This window comes from Festucalex cinctus, chromosome 13 (assembly GCF_051991245.1).
Source record: "Festucalex cinctus isolate MCC-2025b chromosome 13, RoL_Fcin_1.0, whole genome shotgun sequence".
Taxonomy (NCBI): domain Eukaryota; kingdom Metazoa; phylum Chordata; class Actinopteri; order Syngnathiformes; family Syngnathidae; genus Festucalex; species Festucalex cinctus.
Window position 1 is genome coordinate 18,201,821 of NC_135423.1, and position 12,476 is coordinate 18,214,296.

The 12,476-nt window shown below is 37.0% G+C and overlaps 1 protein-coding gene across 1 annotated transcript; it reads left to right on the forward strand.

Annotated features, from left to right (window-relative positions):
- The first annotated feature begins 680 nt into the window (after nucleotides 1–680).
- On the forward strand, nucleotides 681–8,197 carry LOC144033320 (T-lymphocyte activation antigen CD80-like). The gene is made up of 8 exons (XM_077541363.1): nucleotides 681–742; nucleotides 1,877–1,905; nucleotides 2,113–2,180; nucleotides 5,398–5,700; nucleotides 5,793–6,071; nucleotides 6,747–6,858; nucleotides 6,974–7,009; nucleotides 7,346–8,197. Exons 1-8 carry the CDS (start codon nucleotides 740–742, stop codon nucleotides 7,365–7,367), a joined length of 852 nt encoding a protein of 283 aa, XP_077397489.1. The 5' UTR covers nucleotides 681–739; the 3' UTR covers nucleotides 7,368–8,197.
- Nucleotides 8,198–12,476: the final 4,279 nt, after the last annotated feature.

Consider the following 12,476-nt stretch of genomic DNA (forward strand, 5'->3'; position numbering starts at 1 on the left):
GCCATTGAGCTCCATTTCCAGCCCTGACTTCAGGGACTCTGGTGAGGAGCAGGGGAAACGGCATCCAATAATATTACTCGTCATTTCATTTGTGCCATCCTTTGTCTGGTTCATTAGTTAGGACCTCTATGCCATGGGTGACCCTGCCAGGGGCATAAGTTCCCACACAACTAAGATCATTGGGACACAAAAATCCCTCTACCACAATAGGCAGGGTGACGGCTCTGTGAGGAGTTAATTATTCATATTTTGATGTAATTGTTTGTTTTCAAGGAAAGTAATGTGGTGACCACTGTGTTTATATTGGGGCAGCAACCTAGCACCCTCTACTGTATTGACCAGCCTCCACTGTGTAACCAGGCTACAAATGAGTAACAATGGCTAATAATTTGTATGCACATATCTACTGTAGCATGAAAGTAAAATAATAATAAAATAATTTTGAGGAACTTAAAAAAAAGTCATTTCACTCTTTAACTCACTCACTCTTTTGTGCTTGTAGTGAAACAAGAAAATCACGTTGTTTATTTGGTAGTGTAAACAAGACAGCTATCTTTTTTTTTTAGAGAGAGAGAGAGAGAGAGAGAGAGAGAGAGAGAGAGAGAGAGAGAGAGAGAGAGAGAGAGAGAGAGAGAGAGAAAGAATGAGTCACACTTAAGTTCCGCCCTATTCAAGAGGAAGCTGTCACATCACTCTCCCTTCCATAGTCGTGTTCATTTGTATAAAGTTAGGAAGCACGATGGTAAGCACTTAATTATTTACTAACTTTTTTGCTTTGCCTTATCTCATTTTGTTTCTTTAGTGTACGCTGCATTATATAACAATCATTTTATTCATTGTATTAATATTAAATAATGTCTTTTTGTAACAACTAATGCCATGAATTACTCATGCATGTGCATGTATGAAATTATGATATAAATCATTTGATTGGTCTCATCTGACTGGCTCGCTGTGATATAGTGGTTAAAAACAACTAACACTTAAAACCCCTAAACGTTCCGATCATTTTGACATGAAACAAAAGCATGCGTATCAGGGTCTTTTTTTTTTTTTTTTTTTTTTTTTTTTTTTTTAAATTGTACCGGTAGTTCATTATTACATGTTTGAGCTTGAATGACACAATAGACAGACACAATTTCTATTATCTGGATCATAAGGAATGATTAACTTTCAACAAATATAAATCAGGACACAAGAGTTGATTATCAAAAGTTGTTAGAAGTGACGATTTCTTTGATTCCGATTGTCTAGAAACTACTTGGCACAGACATGTGTGAAATTGGGGGTGACAAAAACCCTTCACTTTTTGAATCTGTACCATATGTACCCCATACTTACAGCTTTTAAATCTTTTCAAATTCATTTCAATGTGTCATAAGTTTTGTCACAGTGAGTAAGTTGAGTAAAACTCTTACATGTGGATAATGGCGTCAGTTTATGAGTAATTAAGAGGCAATGTAAAAGTTGGCTAACTCCGGAAATTGTTGGAGCAGGCACAGGCATTCGGGAAACCCCTTCGAGTCTGTGCTCTGCAAGAGGCCAACTAGTAAAATCATTGCATACATACCACTAATACTTGCTTTAATTGAAACTCAAAATGTGAAATGACAACGTTTTGCAAGAAGATTTCTTTCAAGGAATACATCAAGGCAATTTATTCATGTATGAATTTACTTTGCCTGTTGTGGTTTGAAAAACATATTAATGAAAACTTACATACATGAAGTTGTGCTCATAAGTTTACACACCCCTAGCCTTGAGTATATAAACTTATACGAGCACAACTGTACACTAGAGTAAGTTGGATTGTTCAGTGCTCATTCAAATTACTACGGAAATCTATTTTGTAATTGAAATATGTTCTTTCAAACAGATATTGATATGGGCTGCAACACAATTTATGTAAGTAATAATTCCACAATTGTTTTGCTTGTATGTGAGTGCCTACTCAGTATTTTTGTTATATTTGCAATGTGCAAAAGTTGCATATGTCCTAGTCAAGGACTCTAGAAGATGATAATATACACGTTCTCATGTACACATACTTGTTTCTTCATGATAACTTGTGTGACAATAAATATTAAGTGGACTTTTATTCTCTCTTGTTAGAAAAACAAGTGTTCAACGGAGACTTTTGACTTTAATTTTCACTGTAAGTTTACCTTTGGCCCACCAAGGTGAGTGATGTCTTCTGTGAACACCAATAGATAGTTTTTCAGTAATTTTACACACCATGATGTTGGAGGTCGACACATTGCTTTATTTCGGTACTTATTGAGTGTTCGAATTGAGAACACTCCATTGTCACCTGCCACATTGCACCGTTCACACATCATCACTGCTTCAAAGGAATCCTAAAATTATCCAAAAAATAAATATAAATTTTCCTTGTATTTAATACTTACATGCTTATAGTTTTAAATGCAAAATAATAGATAAAATTTGTTGAAAAATACTTTAATATGGAATTTAATCGACGCTTTGCTGTCTTCCATATTGATGAATTATTTGAATGATGAACGGGTTGCTACTAAACTTAATAGGGATAATTTAACGGGATGGTTGATTAGTTTAGATTTTTACCATGTGAATGTCTTTAAAATAATTTTCTCTAAATAATGTAAACAGTACTACAAAATAATTCATCTATCCATTTCGCAACCTGAACTGAGTTGCATAGTTTACATCCAAGTCAGTCATAGGTCGCAAAGACAAACAACCATTCACACCTGTGGACAATTTAAATTCAAGAATAAACCTAGAATACATGTTTATTCTAAATGTGAGAAGAAGCTGAGGTCAGAAATGCATTCATTCTAGTCACGGATTTGTGACTTCAGTTACACATTTGTGGATTCTCGTTACCCATTTGTGACTTTGGTCACGGATACAAATTCTTTTTACATATTTGTGGACCGAAATGTGCATTTGTAAATAGTTTTGGCACAATAATGGCCCCATAATGTAGCTTTTGAAGAAAGACCAAACTGAGGGGGTAATAATACATTAGGCTACCTCGCAAGTGGAAGATGGAAGTGAAACTAAGTCAAAGGGAAGGTGACTATTAATATGGAAGTGGAACTTTGTAAAACAACAAATTGTTTGAAGGGGAAATGCTATTTACTGCATCACAAAGAGTAGCTTTCAAAGAACACAAAAAACCCATGACCTTCACACCCACTCGTATTCCAAAGTGAAAACTAGTCAAATCTAATAGTGTGTTTTGATTATTAAATATTTATGCTGTCATTTTTAGTAAAGTTCTGCTTCCTAATGTTGTGATACTGATCTTGTTCAGGGTTAAGAAAATAATATGTAAGCTTCAAAGTAGTTGTAATTTTACACTAGCTTTTAATTTGAAGAATGCTAGCCATTATTACTACCATGAAAAACCAGGATCATCAACATTAATGTTTATTTTTAACACTGTTAGGATACAAAGTTACACTGCCAGTGTAAATTTCTTTGAGTGTTGGGTTGGATGTTGGTTGTAACCTGAATAGCACTACATTGAGTGTTAAATTGACCACACCCGCATTTCCGGTGGAGTAACTTAATTTTCCAGGAGGCTGTAGACATTTTAATAGTTATACGTCGCTAGTGATGGTGTGGATAAGTGTTAGAGTGCTTGTCTTGCAACCGTCAGTGTGTGGGTTCAATCCCAGGCCAGTGTGACTATGTCAAAGTATCCTTGGGCAAGATACTAAACGTCCAGTTCCATGTCAAAGTGTGAGTGATAATTTTGTCAAAAAAAAAACAAAAAAACTTTTCAGACGAAAATTAAACGAAAATTAAAATGGAAGACATTCATTGAGACTGTTACGTTGACTAAAATTGTCTGACAATTTCGTCAATGAAACACTGATGAAAATTCACACAATCCAATTCAAAGGAATGAAACGTGGGTTGGAGAAAAGAACCATTTGGAAACTATTCAGTGTTCATTGTGCAGCTGTAAGTTTAATCTCAAGCAATTATGCACTTTTTTTTATTTAGTTAAAGTTATAGAAAAGTTATATTATTATAAGTTCAACATGTTTAACTGAAACAAATAATAAAGACACTGTAGTATTAAATGTGTCTTGCATGTTAAACTACAGTTACAAATATGTGTTATAATTTTCTGTCTAAAAGTTGAAATGTATGCTGAAGGAAAATATCAACTAAACTGTCAATGTAGTCGACTAAAATAGCTCTCCTTTTTGTCCACTAAAATTGCTCTTTATTTTCGCCAACTAAAATTTGATTAAAAATAAAATAGTCATGACTAAATTATGACTAAAAATAATTAATTTTAGTCAAAAGACTACAACTCAAACTGAATGAAAATTTCTTTTCAAAATTAACACTGCTGTGTAAAGTGCTTTGAGAGCCTTATAGGGAGGAAAAATGCTATAGAAATAAAGTACCATTTACCAGAATAAGGCTGTACTATACTGTAGTTTGTGGTACACTATATACACTCATAAGTGTTTAAATGTAGTTTGGCAGAATTAAATGTAAAATACTGACACAAGTGTAGAATACTTTCAACACTACTCAGTGTTTACCAGTGTAGATTTTTCACACTATACTGTGTTGGAGTAACACTCGTTAAGTGTGGAAAAAGTAACACTTTGAAAAGTGTCAGATTTACCCTCATTGGCGTGTCCACATTTGAACACTTTTCTAGTGTTAGATTTAACACTCCCAGCGTTAATCTAACACAGCAATTTTGAAGTATAAAAATGAAATTAAAATGGAAAATTTTGAATTTAATGTTTGTAGATGGATAGTGGATTTGTGGTTATCACATTTGCTTCACAGTTCTGAGGATGGGGACTCCAAAAGATACATATCACTGTCATTGAAGCTTCTAAATAATGTCTTCCGATATTAATGTGAGTGTGAATGGTTATTTGTATGTGCCCTGCAACCCTTTCCAGGGTGTACTATGCTCCCAGGGGGCACAATAGATCAAATTACAAATAAATCAGAGAGCCTTATTTGTGTCTGTTTATACAACCACGTTATCAGGGATCTTGACGTAAAAAGGCAAACCCATATCCACTTTTGTGAGTCATGCAACCAATAGAGAACTGAAACTTGGAGTTTGTCTGCCCATTTTCCTTGATCATGTTGAAAATACAAAATTAATGACAGGGCTAGACCACCATTTGAAATTACTGATAGTGTAGCACAACGGTGGTCGTCTTCACACTTTCATGCTACAACAACTGGTCCTGGGTGCTGATTTGTGAAAGCTTACCCTAGTTTGGCTCCAGCTAGTTAATGGGAAAATGATACTCCATGAACCACTTGCGATATTTTTTTAACTCTTCTAAATTGTTTAAAGATAAAGCTTCATTTTCCCATCACTAGCTCCAGGTAACAGCAGATTTGCTTCTCTTGCAGAAAGTGTTGCTCAGATTCAAATCAGAGGGGAAGTTGGTGGGAATGTGACTTTTCGCTGCCCCGTGGACCGGCACAAGACGATCACATTCTTCTACTTTCAAAGAGGCGACGAATTTATAAATGGCTTCCATACATTGAAAAGGATAACACAGGAGAAATGGGAAAACACCAGAGTGGAAAACAGCAAAGCAACAGTCCAAATGACCAGACTGAAGGTGTCACATAGTGGAGACTATCAGTGCGTCATTCAGTATAAGGAAAGGTCAAGTACTTCTGTCACAGACATACATCTCAATGTCACAGGTACATATTCATGTATGTGTTATTGTTTGTGTTTAACTTAATTGACACATTAAGTTTCCAGAATGGCTACTTATTTTTTTTTCCTCTGGCAGCCAACTACAGCAAACCTGCACTTACAATATCCTGTCAAGCAAATCGCTGCCAGTTGACGTGTACCGCAAATGGAGGCTATCCACAAACTAAGCTGAAGTGGAATGTTTTGGGGAATAGCAGCGGCCTGAAGGTGAAGATTCTGAATGTGAGCGAAGAGAGCGATCCAAACACAATGTTGTACAACACTTCCAGTACGGTGTCCTTCAACTGCTCCTATGGAGAAGAAAGCTTCATTAGTTGTTCCGTAGGTGGCACCACATCTGAGTTGCTGTCTATCTGTGAGTACTACGTTCAACAAATTCCTAAATACAAAATTATGAGAGTTTAGAGGTTTGGGAAGTGTGAAAATTCTACTTGATACAGACCCTCTTTGTGCCATTTCCCAACGGTTATTGTTCCAAGGCACATGTATTTTGCATCAGAAAAAATCTCATCGCACTTCACCAAGCTAAAATGTCGCTGAAGTATGTACTGTACTAATGAAATAATTATGATCTAATGCAGTGTGAACTCTGGGTCTGTTTTGTTGACCATAAAGCTATTTTTCTGTTGTACCAACGGAAACACTGGACACAAAGACGGTTCTTGGGTTTGTTGGGCCACAAGCAGGAATTAACTGCCCCCCAACTATCCCCCCACCCCCCCAATCAGTTTGTCATCATTTTTAATAAAGCAATAAATAATTTTCAATAGTGAACATTTCACATTAATATATGCTACCGCATTATTTTTGCACGATTTGCAGGTTAAAAAAATGGAATGCACTTTCAAAAACGTGATTGCCACTTTACTAATAGTGAACCACTAGATGGCGCCCAAGCCCCAAGCAGCTGCCTGGCTTGCCTTGTGACAAGAATCGCCTCTGACTGAATACATTTACATTGCTTGGAATAAAGTAACTACTGAATGTGACTTTTTTTTATGTACAGTATACCATTTGTTCTTACCCACAGGTGTTCCAAACTATCACAATGCTATTGTGACAGCAACAATCTGCTCAGTTGTGTTGCTGTTCATCGCAATAATTCTAGCGGTGCTGATATGGAAATGCAAACAGCAGAAGAAGTAAGAAAAGTGTTATTAATACATTTTTTCCACACTATAGTTTTGTTGTGAAAACAGGCATACTTTACTTCAATGTAATTTTTAATACCAGTTTGTTTGTTTGTTTGTTTGACAGAAACAGCAGTCACATGAATAAAGCTGTAGATCCAAAGTAAGTTTATTACTATTAACTGTGAATTTTTTAAGAAACCAGTGATTTGCATAAAGAACCAGTGATTTCCATTTAATAGCTGCATAAGAGCATGTTCCAAAAATATTGGGTTGTGGTAATATTTATCATATTTGCTTGTACAGTGCATTTGTTTTTATTGTATGACTCCAGAATGCATGTCATTTGAATCCTTGACATTCTTATTTGACAGATTGACTCAAGGGTTAAAATTAGAATTATCCTATCAGATTCTGTTTCATTACATTGCAGATACATACTCATAGCTATTGCCACCTCTGATTATTACCTATATTTTCCTCTTACATTTCCCTGCAGAGAAATAAGGCCCCTCAAGTAAAGCCAAAGAGACAAGAATCTGCATTTTTGAAACGCTGAAGGATAATCCACTACCCTCAAATACTTTATATTATGACTTTCACAGTGTTTATTGGTGCCTTGCTTTCTTTCAGAATTGTGGGTGCTTAAAAAACAGTTTAAAAAAAAGAAAGAAGTAAAGAATAATAAAATAGTAAATAAGTAAATAATAATAAAATAAAACAGAAAATGGAAGTGATAGAAATTAATTATGTAGATGAGTGTGTTTAACTTAGCAGAGTAATAACATGGAACAACATCTTAATTTAACTTTAGATTTTTTCTAAAGGTTTCAGATGGAAGTGTAATGGGAAGGTCGCGGTGGTATCCTAGGTAGGGATGTAACGCTATCCAAACATCACGATATGATATTATCACGATAACATGGTAAAAAATTGTTGATTTGAAAAACAAAACAAAATAATTAATTTTAACTAATGACGAATTTTAATGAATTTTAATTTTATGACGAATTCTTGCTACTGTTGGTTATCCAACCTGGTGCAATACCCCTCAGTCTGGGGCAGGGTCTTTTTTTGTTTCTTATTTTATGTCACGACGGGAGACCTATTTTGTAAGAAGCTCTATTGAGTGGGATTTTATGCTAGTATGTGACTTTTTTCACAAGGATTTTATTTTATATTCTTACTTAGACATGGTTGTATTTCATACAAGAAGTATTAGAAAAGTAGTAATTTGCCTCTTTTGTGTACACAATTAATCAAAACATTAGAAATGTCTCTTCTGATGCAGTGAAGTTGTAAACTACAAAAATAAAGATTTGTTAAGTAAATATGGAGATATTTCTTTTTAGTGCCGCTTCTGTATTGCAGTTTACTCATTGAAAGCTGCAACACTTTCTGTGGCCACTAGATGTCGTAATGGCATCAATAACTGATCAACTCAACGTTTCTCTGGTACAACTGCAGCCATATATGCTCAGTACAGTTAACATGAGCAACTCAGCAAAAGCAAGGAGTAATGCAACGAGCAAGGTTTTCCAATTTGTAGTACCCGTCAGGGGAAGGCATGGTGCCCTCTTATTTTGGAGGGTAAGAAGAATGGAGGTAACGATTGGATGGTGTAGTCAACATTTCATACTGTCATAATATCAAATACGCTTAGATCTGAGCTCTTTAAATCTTTTTTGAAGCTCCTCCCACTCAGACATTCATCTTTCTCTAATTCTGTGACAGACTGTCAGTCCGCTCCATTCTGTGTTTACATTGGGGAAAGAAGCAACACCAGGTTGGTTGCACTTCAGGAATGTAACCCTGAGGTCCCAACCCACCCATCCTTTCACTTTTCCACACATCTGTTCTCCTCTTCCATCTATCCCCCCTCCAAACATGGACTAATTTTCCTTTTCTGCTCCCTTCCACTTTTATTTCCACTTTTACATCATTTTTGGTGCTCTCCTCTGCCTGCCTCTAAAGATCTGATTCTCAGTTCCATCAACACTATTTCTACTAGTGTTGTTCCAATACCGTTTTTTGGCCCCCGATACCGATTCCGATACCCAGCTTTGCAGTATCGGCCGATACCGATACCATACCGATACCTAAGGTTTTTTTTTCCCTCAACATGAAAAATCTGTCCTACCATTGGTTCAGAGCATTCAAGGGCCAATAGGATATCTTAGATCCGCATGCAGTGAACATGTCACTCATACACATATCAGTGAATGTCGTGCACCAGCAAGACACAAGATGTTGCATCCAAAATCCTATATTAGTGTTGGAATTATTGGTATCGGCATGTTACTTGTGAATACTCACCGATACCGATACCACTGTTTTAATGCAGTATCGGCACCTCCGCCGACACCAGTATATCGGTATCGGAACAACACTAATTTCTACACTCCCAAAATCTCCTCTCTCACCTTTTTGGGCTCAATTAATTCATCATTGTACACCCCCACTTCTGTATCATCAGCACCCCCCCCCCACCCCCCCCAAATTTCTCCTTCTTCCTCTCCTCATTCCTCTGTTGTCTAACCCAAACAATCCAGTTGGACCTTCCTCTGCGGTGGCTGTAAGAGAAACACACAGCATGTCAGGCTGGGTTGAAACATAAACATCAGTCTGTTGAAGAGGATATGAGGTGTTTGGGCTCAACATGAAATAGAGCTACTATTTGGACCCTGGGACAACTAGATGCAGCACGTACTGCAGAAAAAGTCTTGAATAGAACTTCAAGAGACAAACTTGCTTTGACCTCAGAGACTAAAACTATAATGAGTGCATATCAGACACAAAAGGTCAGTATTGTTCCCTACTTGAATAACGCATTTAAGATGACGGTATTTTGTTTAAGCGTCCTAGTAATTGTGGGAAATATAATAAGCAGGTTTCTGTTTTCCAGGGACACAGCAGCCTGTTTACTTAATCTCCTTTTGAGTAGTTTCTCAGCGGGCAGTGTGTGACCTCTGCCACACTATTCTGATAGCGTCCATACCAGAGGATTTATAAACAGATTATATTTTTTTGTACAGCGAACCAGTGCACAAGGCATTGATTCAAAGCAATTAAAGTGGAGTTGAACACCATGATGGGGATTAGGTTGTTGGCGTTCTGAGAATAATCCGAAACAACAGGATTTTACAGTTGTGATTAGAGTACTGTATGGCTGCAGATGTGTGTGTGTGTGAGTGAATGAGACGTATATGAGTGCAATGCCGAGCAAAGCGTAATCTTATCTATAATGTCGTTTTAGTTATTCTAAAAATCTAAATGCATACACAATGCAATTATTAAAACATCAGTGTTTTGAATTGATAGTATGATTTATTTCTTCCTTACATGACGGGACATACCGTATTAACCGTATTAAACAGACTTAAAAAGGACAAATGTTAAAGGAGCAGTCAGCACCCTCAAAAATTCTTGACAATAATATGTTCTCTGCAGCCCCACTAGCCTAAATGTGGTATTCTGGTTAGTATTGCGTGAGGGGAATATGCAGAGGCGGTCATCTAGCCACTTGCTGTTGAGGTCCCAGGTAACAACCAATCACAGCTCAGCTTCAGAAAACAGGTGAGCTGTGATTGGTTGTTGCCTGAGCCTTGAGCAACTGTTATGTCATCTTCAATTGACGGCAAGTGGCTGAAATAGATGAAAAATGGCTGGATTTTGCTGCATAGCTCATCTTCCACAAATGCAATCAATATTAATCAGAATGTCATGTTTAGGCTAGTGAGGTCACATATAAATTATTATTAATATTATTATTATTATTATTATTATTATTATTAAATATTATAAAAAATGATTAAGGTTGACTTCCACTTTAAAGCACAAATAAACAATATTTGTTTCCTCACGTATTCCAGCTAGCTAATTAAACTCTAAATATGAGTGTGAATGTTTGTTTGTCCAAGCGTGTTCTGCAATTGGCTGGGACCAGTCCAGGGTGAACTCAGCCACCTGGCCAAAGTCATCTGGGATAGACTCCAGCTCAACGATGGCTCTAATGAGGACAAGTGTCGTCGAGAAAGGATGGATGGATTTCAATGCATTTAGTGTGTTGGTGTAATTTGGTTTTGGAACATCTAAATTCAAACGCCTCTGAGGTCGAAATTATGCAATTTAATCATCATCCATCCATTTTCTATTGCATGTGTCCTCATCATAATAGGTGAGCTGGAGCTTGATGGATTGATTAGATTTTATTAATTTGACAAGGTGACTTAAAGTAGTAAATGACTGTAGATAACAATTTTAAAATCAGTGAAATGAAAAGCACAGTAATTCCATTCACAGCAGTCAATTGGTTTAACAGACTCCCAGTAGGGTACTATGCATTCCATTGGTTTATGTCATTCATGAGCCCTGTTTAGTGTGACTATTCTTGCCACTTCCTCTGTAAGTTGAGGTGATTTCAGCCTTCCAACATGTTACAGTACATGTATGTTACATACAGTATATGCATTGAAGTAGGCTACAGCGGTGCCTCTTGACCTTTTCCTTTTGTGAGTGTTCCTGACTGAAATAGCTTTTGTTTAATTGCTCAGTGGGAGCTTTTGAACACTTTTGGAGCGAGATTTGACAGATTTACGAAGAAAGAGGGTTTAAGAGGCTGCAGGAATTCAGTGTGGGCTGTGTACACACAAGTAACATTAATTCTCTGGCGTCTCCTTAACAGCCGTTTTAGGTCAGGAATGTTACACGACTGTTGCACCTCGCAGCTCCGAGTAAACCTTTCTGTGATGATAAGCAGCAACGGAAGAACTAACAGTCATCTACTTGTATAAACAAACACGGTTGCAAGATGGTGGACTAACATTTTAGGGAATGTTGCCCAAATACTTTGTAAAAGAGCTGCTTGTGTATATACAGTATGTGTCATTTGATCAGCCCGATTGGCATGACACCCAATGGTGTTATTCACACCTTTAGGTAATGGAGATACACCAAATGAGTTTTTGGCCAAGGCTTTTTAACTAGGCTGGGACCCAATATCTTAAGTGTATGAGGGAGCGAAACATGAGCAGACCTTGCCAATATTTATAGAACTGCTTAAGATTTGACCTTTGCTTCCCCATTGACATAACACTCTCACATATATATGTACATTGCATTGATCCATCCATCCGTTCATCAGTCCATCACCACAAACATTAACAGGTGATGAGACTGGAACGGACTGTCTTCTGGGAGGTTCATGTGAGGGAATCCCATGGGATGAAACACTAGAGGGGAGGGGGCAACGAGATGTCCACTTGGCTGCAGTTTGTTGGCAGCTTCATGTTTCTGCAGAGGATCAACATCAAAGGCCATCTCAATTTGAAATGTATGTCGTGAGAGCGACTGACTGTAGCCTGTGTTAGCTCTACCATACGGCTCCCCTGTGCAGTGACCTTTTCTATGTTTCGACAATGACCTCGTAAAATCGGTTCATGTAAATCAAATGAAAACATTGTCAAGCAATCCCTGTTCACATGGACCTACAGAAATGACCTAAAATGCTGTAATGTTCATGCCAAGCCACTAGATGACCTTGTCACTTAGAAACTCTACACACATAAACAAAACACTAATTGCCTGTCCTAAAATGATGACAAATGTGATGGTGATTGTGATGTTTTCAT

Bases quoted from the DNA above. Each gene is read 5' to 3' on its own strand.
- LOC144033320 (XM_077541363.1), top strand. The intron at 5,701-5,792 runs GTACATATTCAT...TTCCTCTGGCAG, and splicing joins CATACATCTCAATGTCACAG to CCAACTACAGCAAACCTGCA. The intron at 6,072-6,746 runs GTGAGTACTACG...TCTTACCCACAG, and splicing joins ATCTGAGTTGCTGTCTATCT to GTGTTCCAAACTATCACAAT.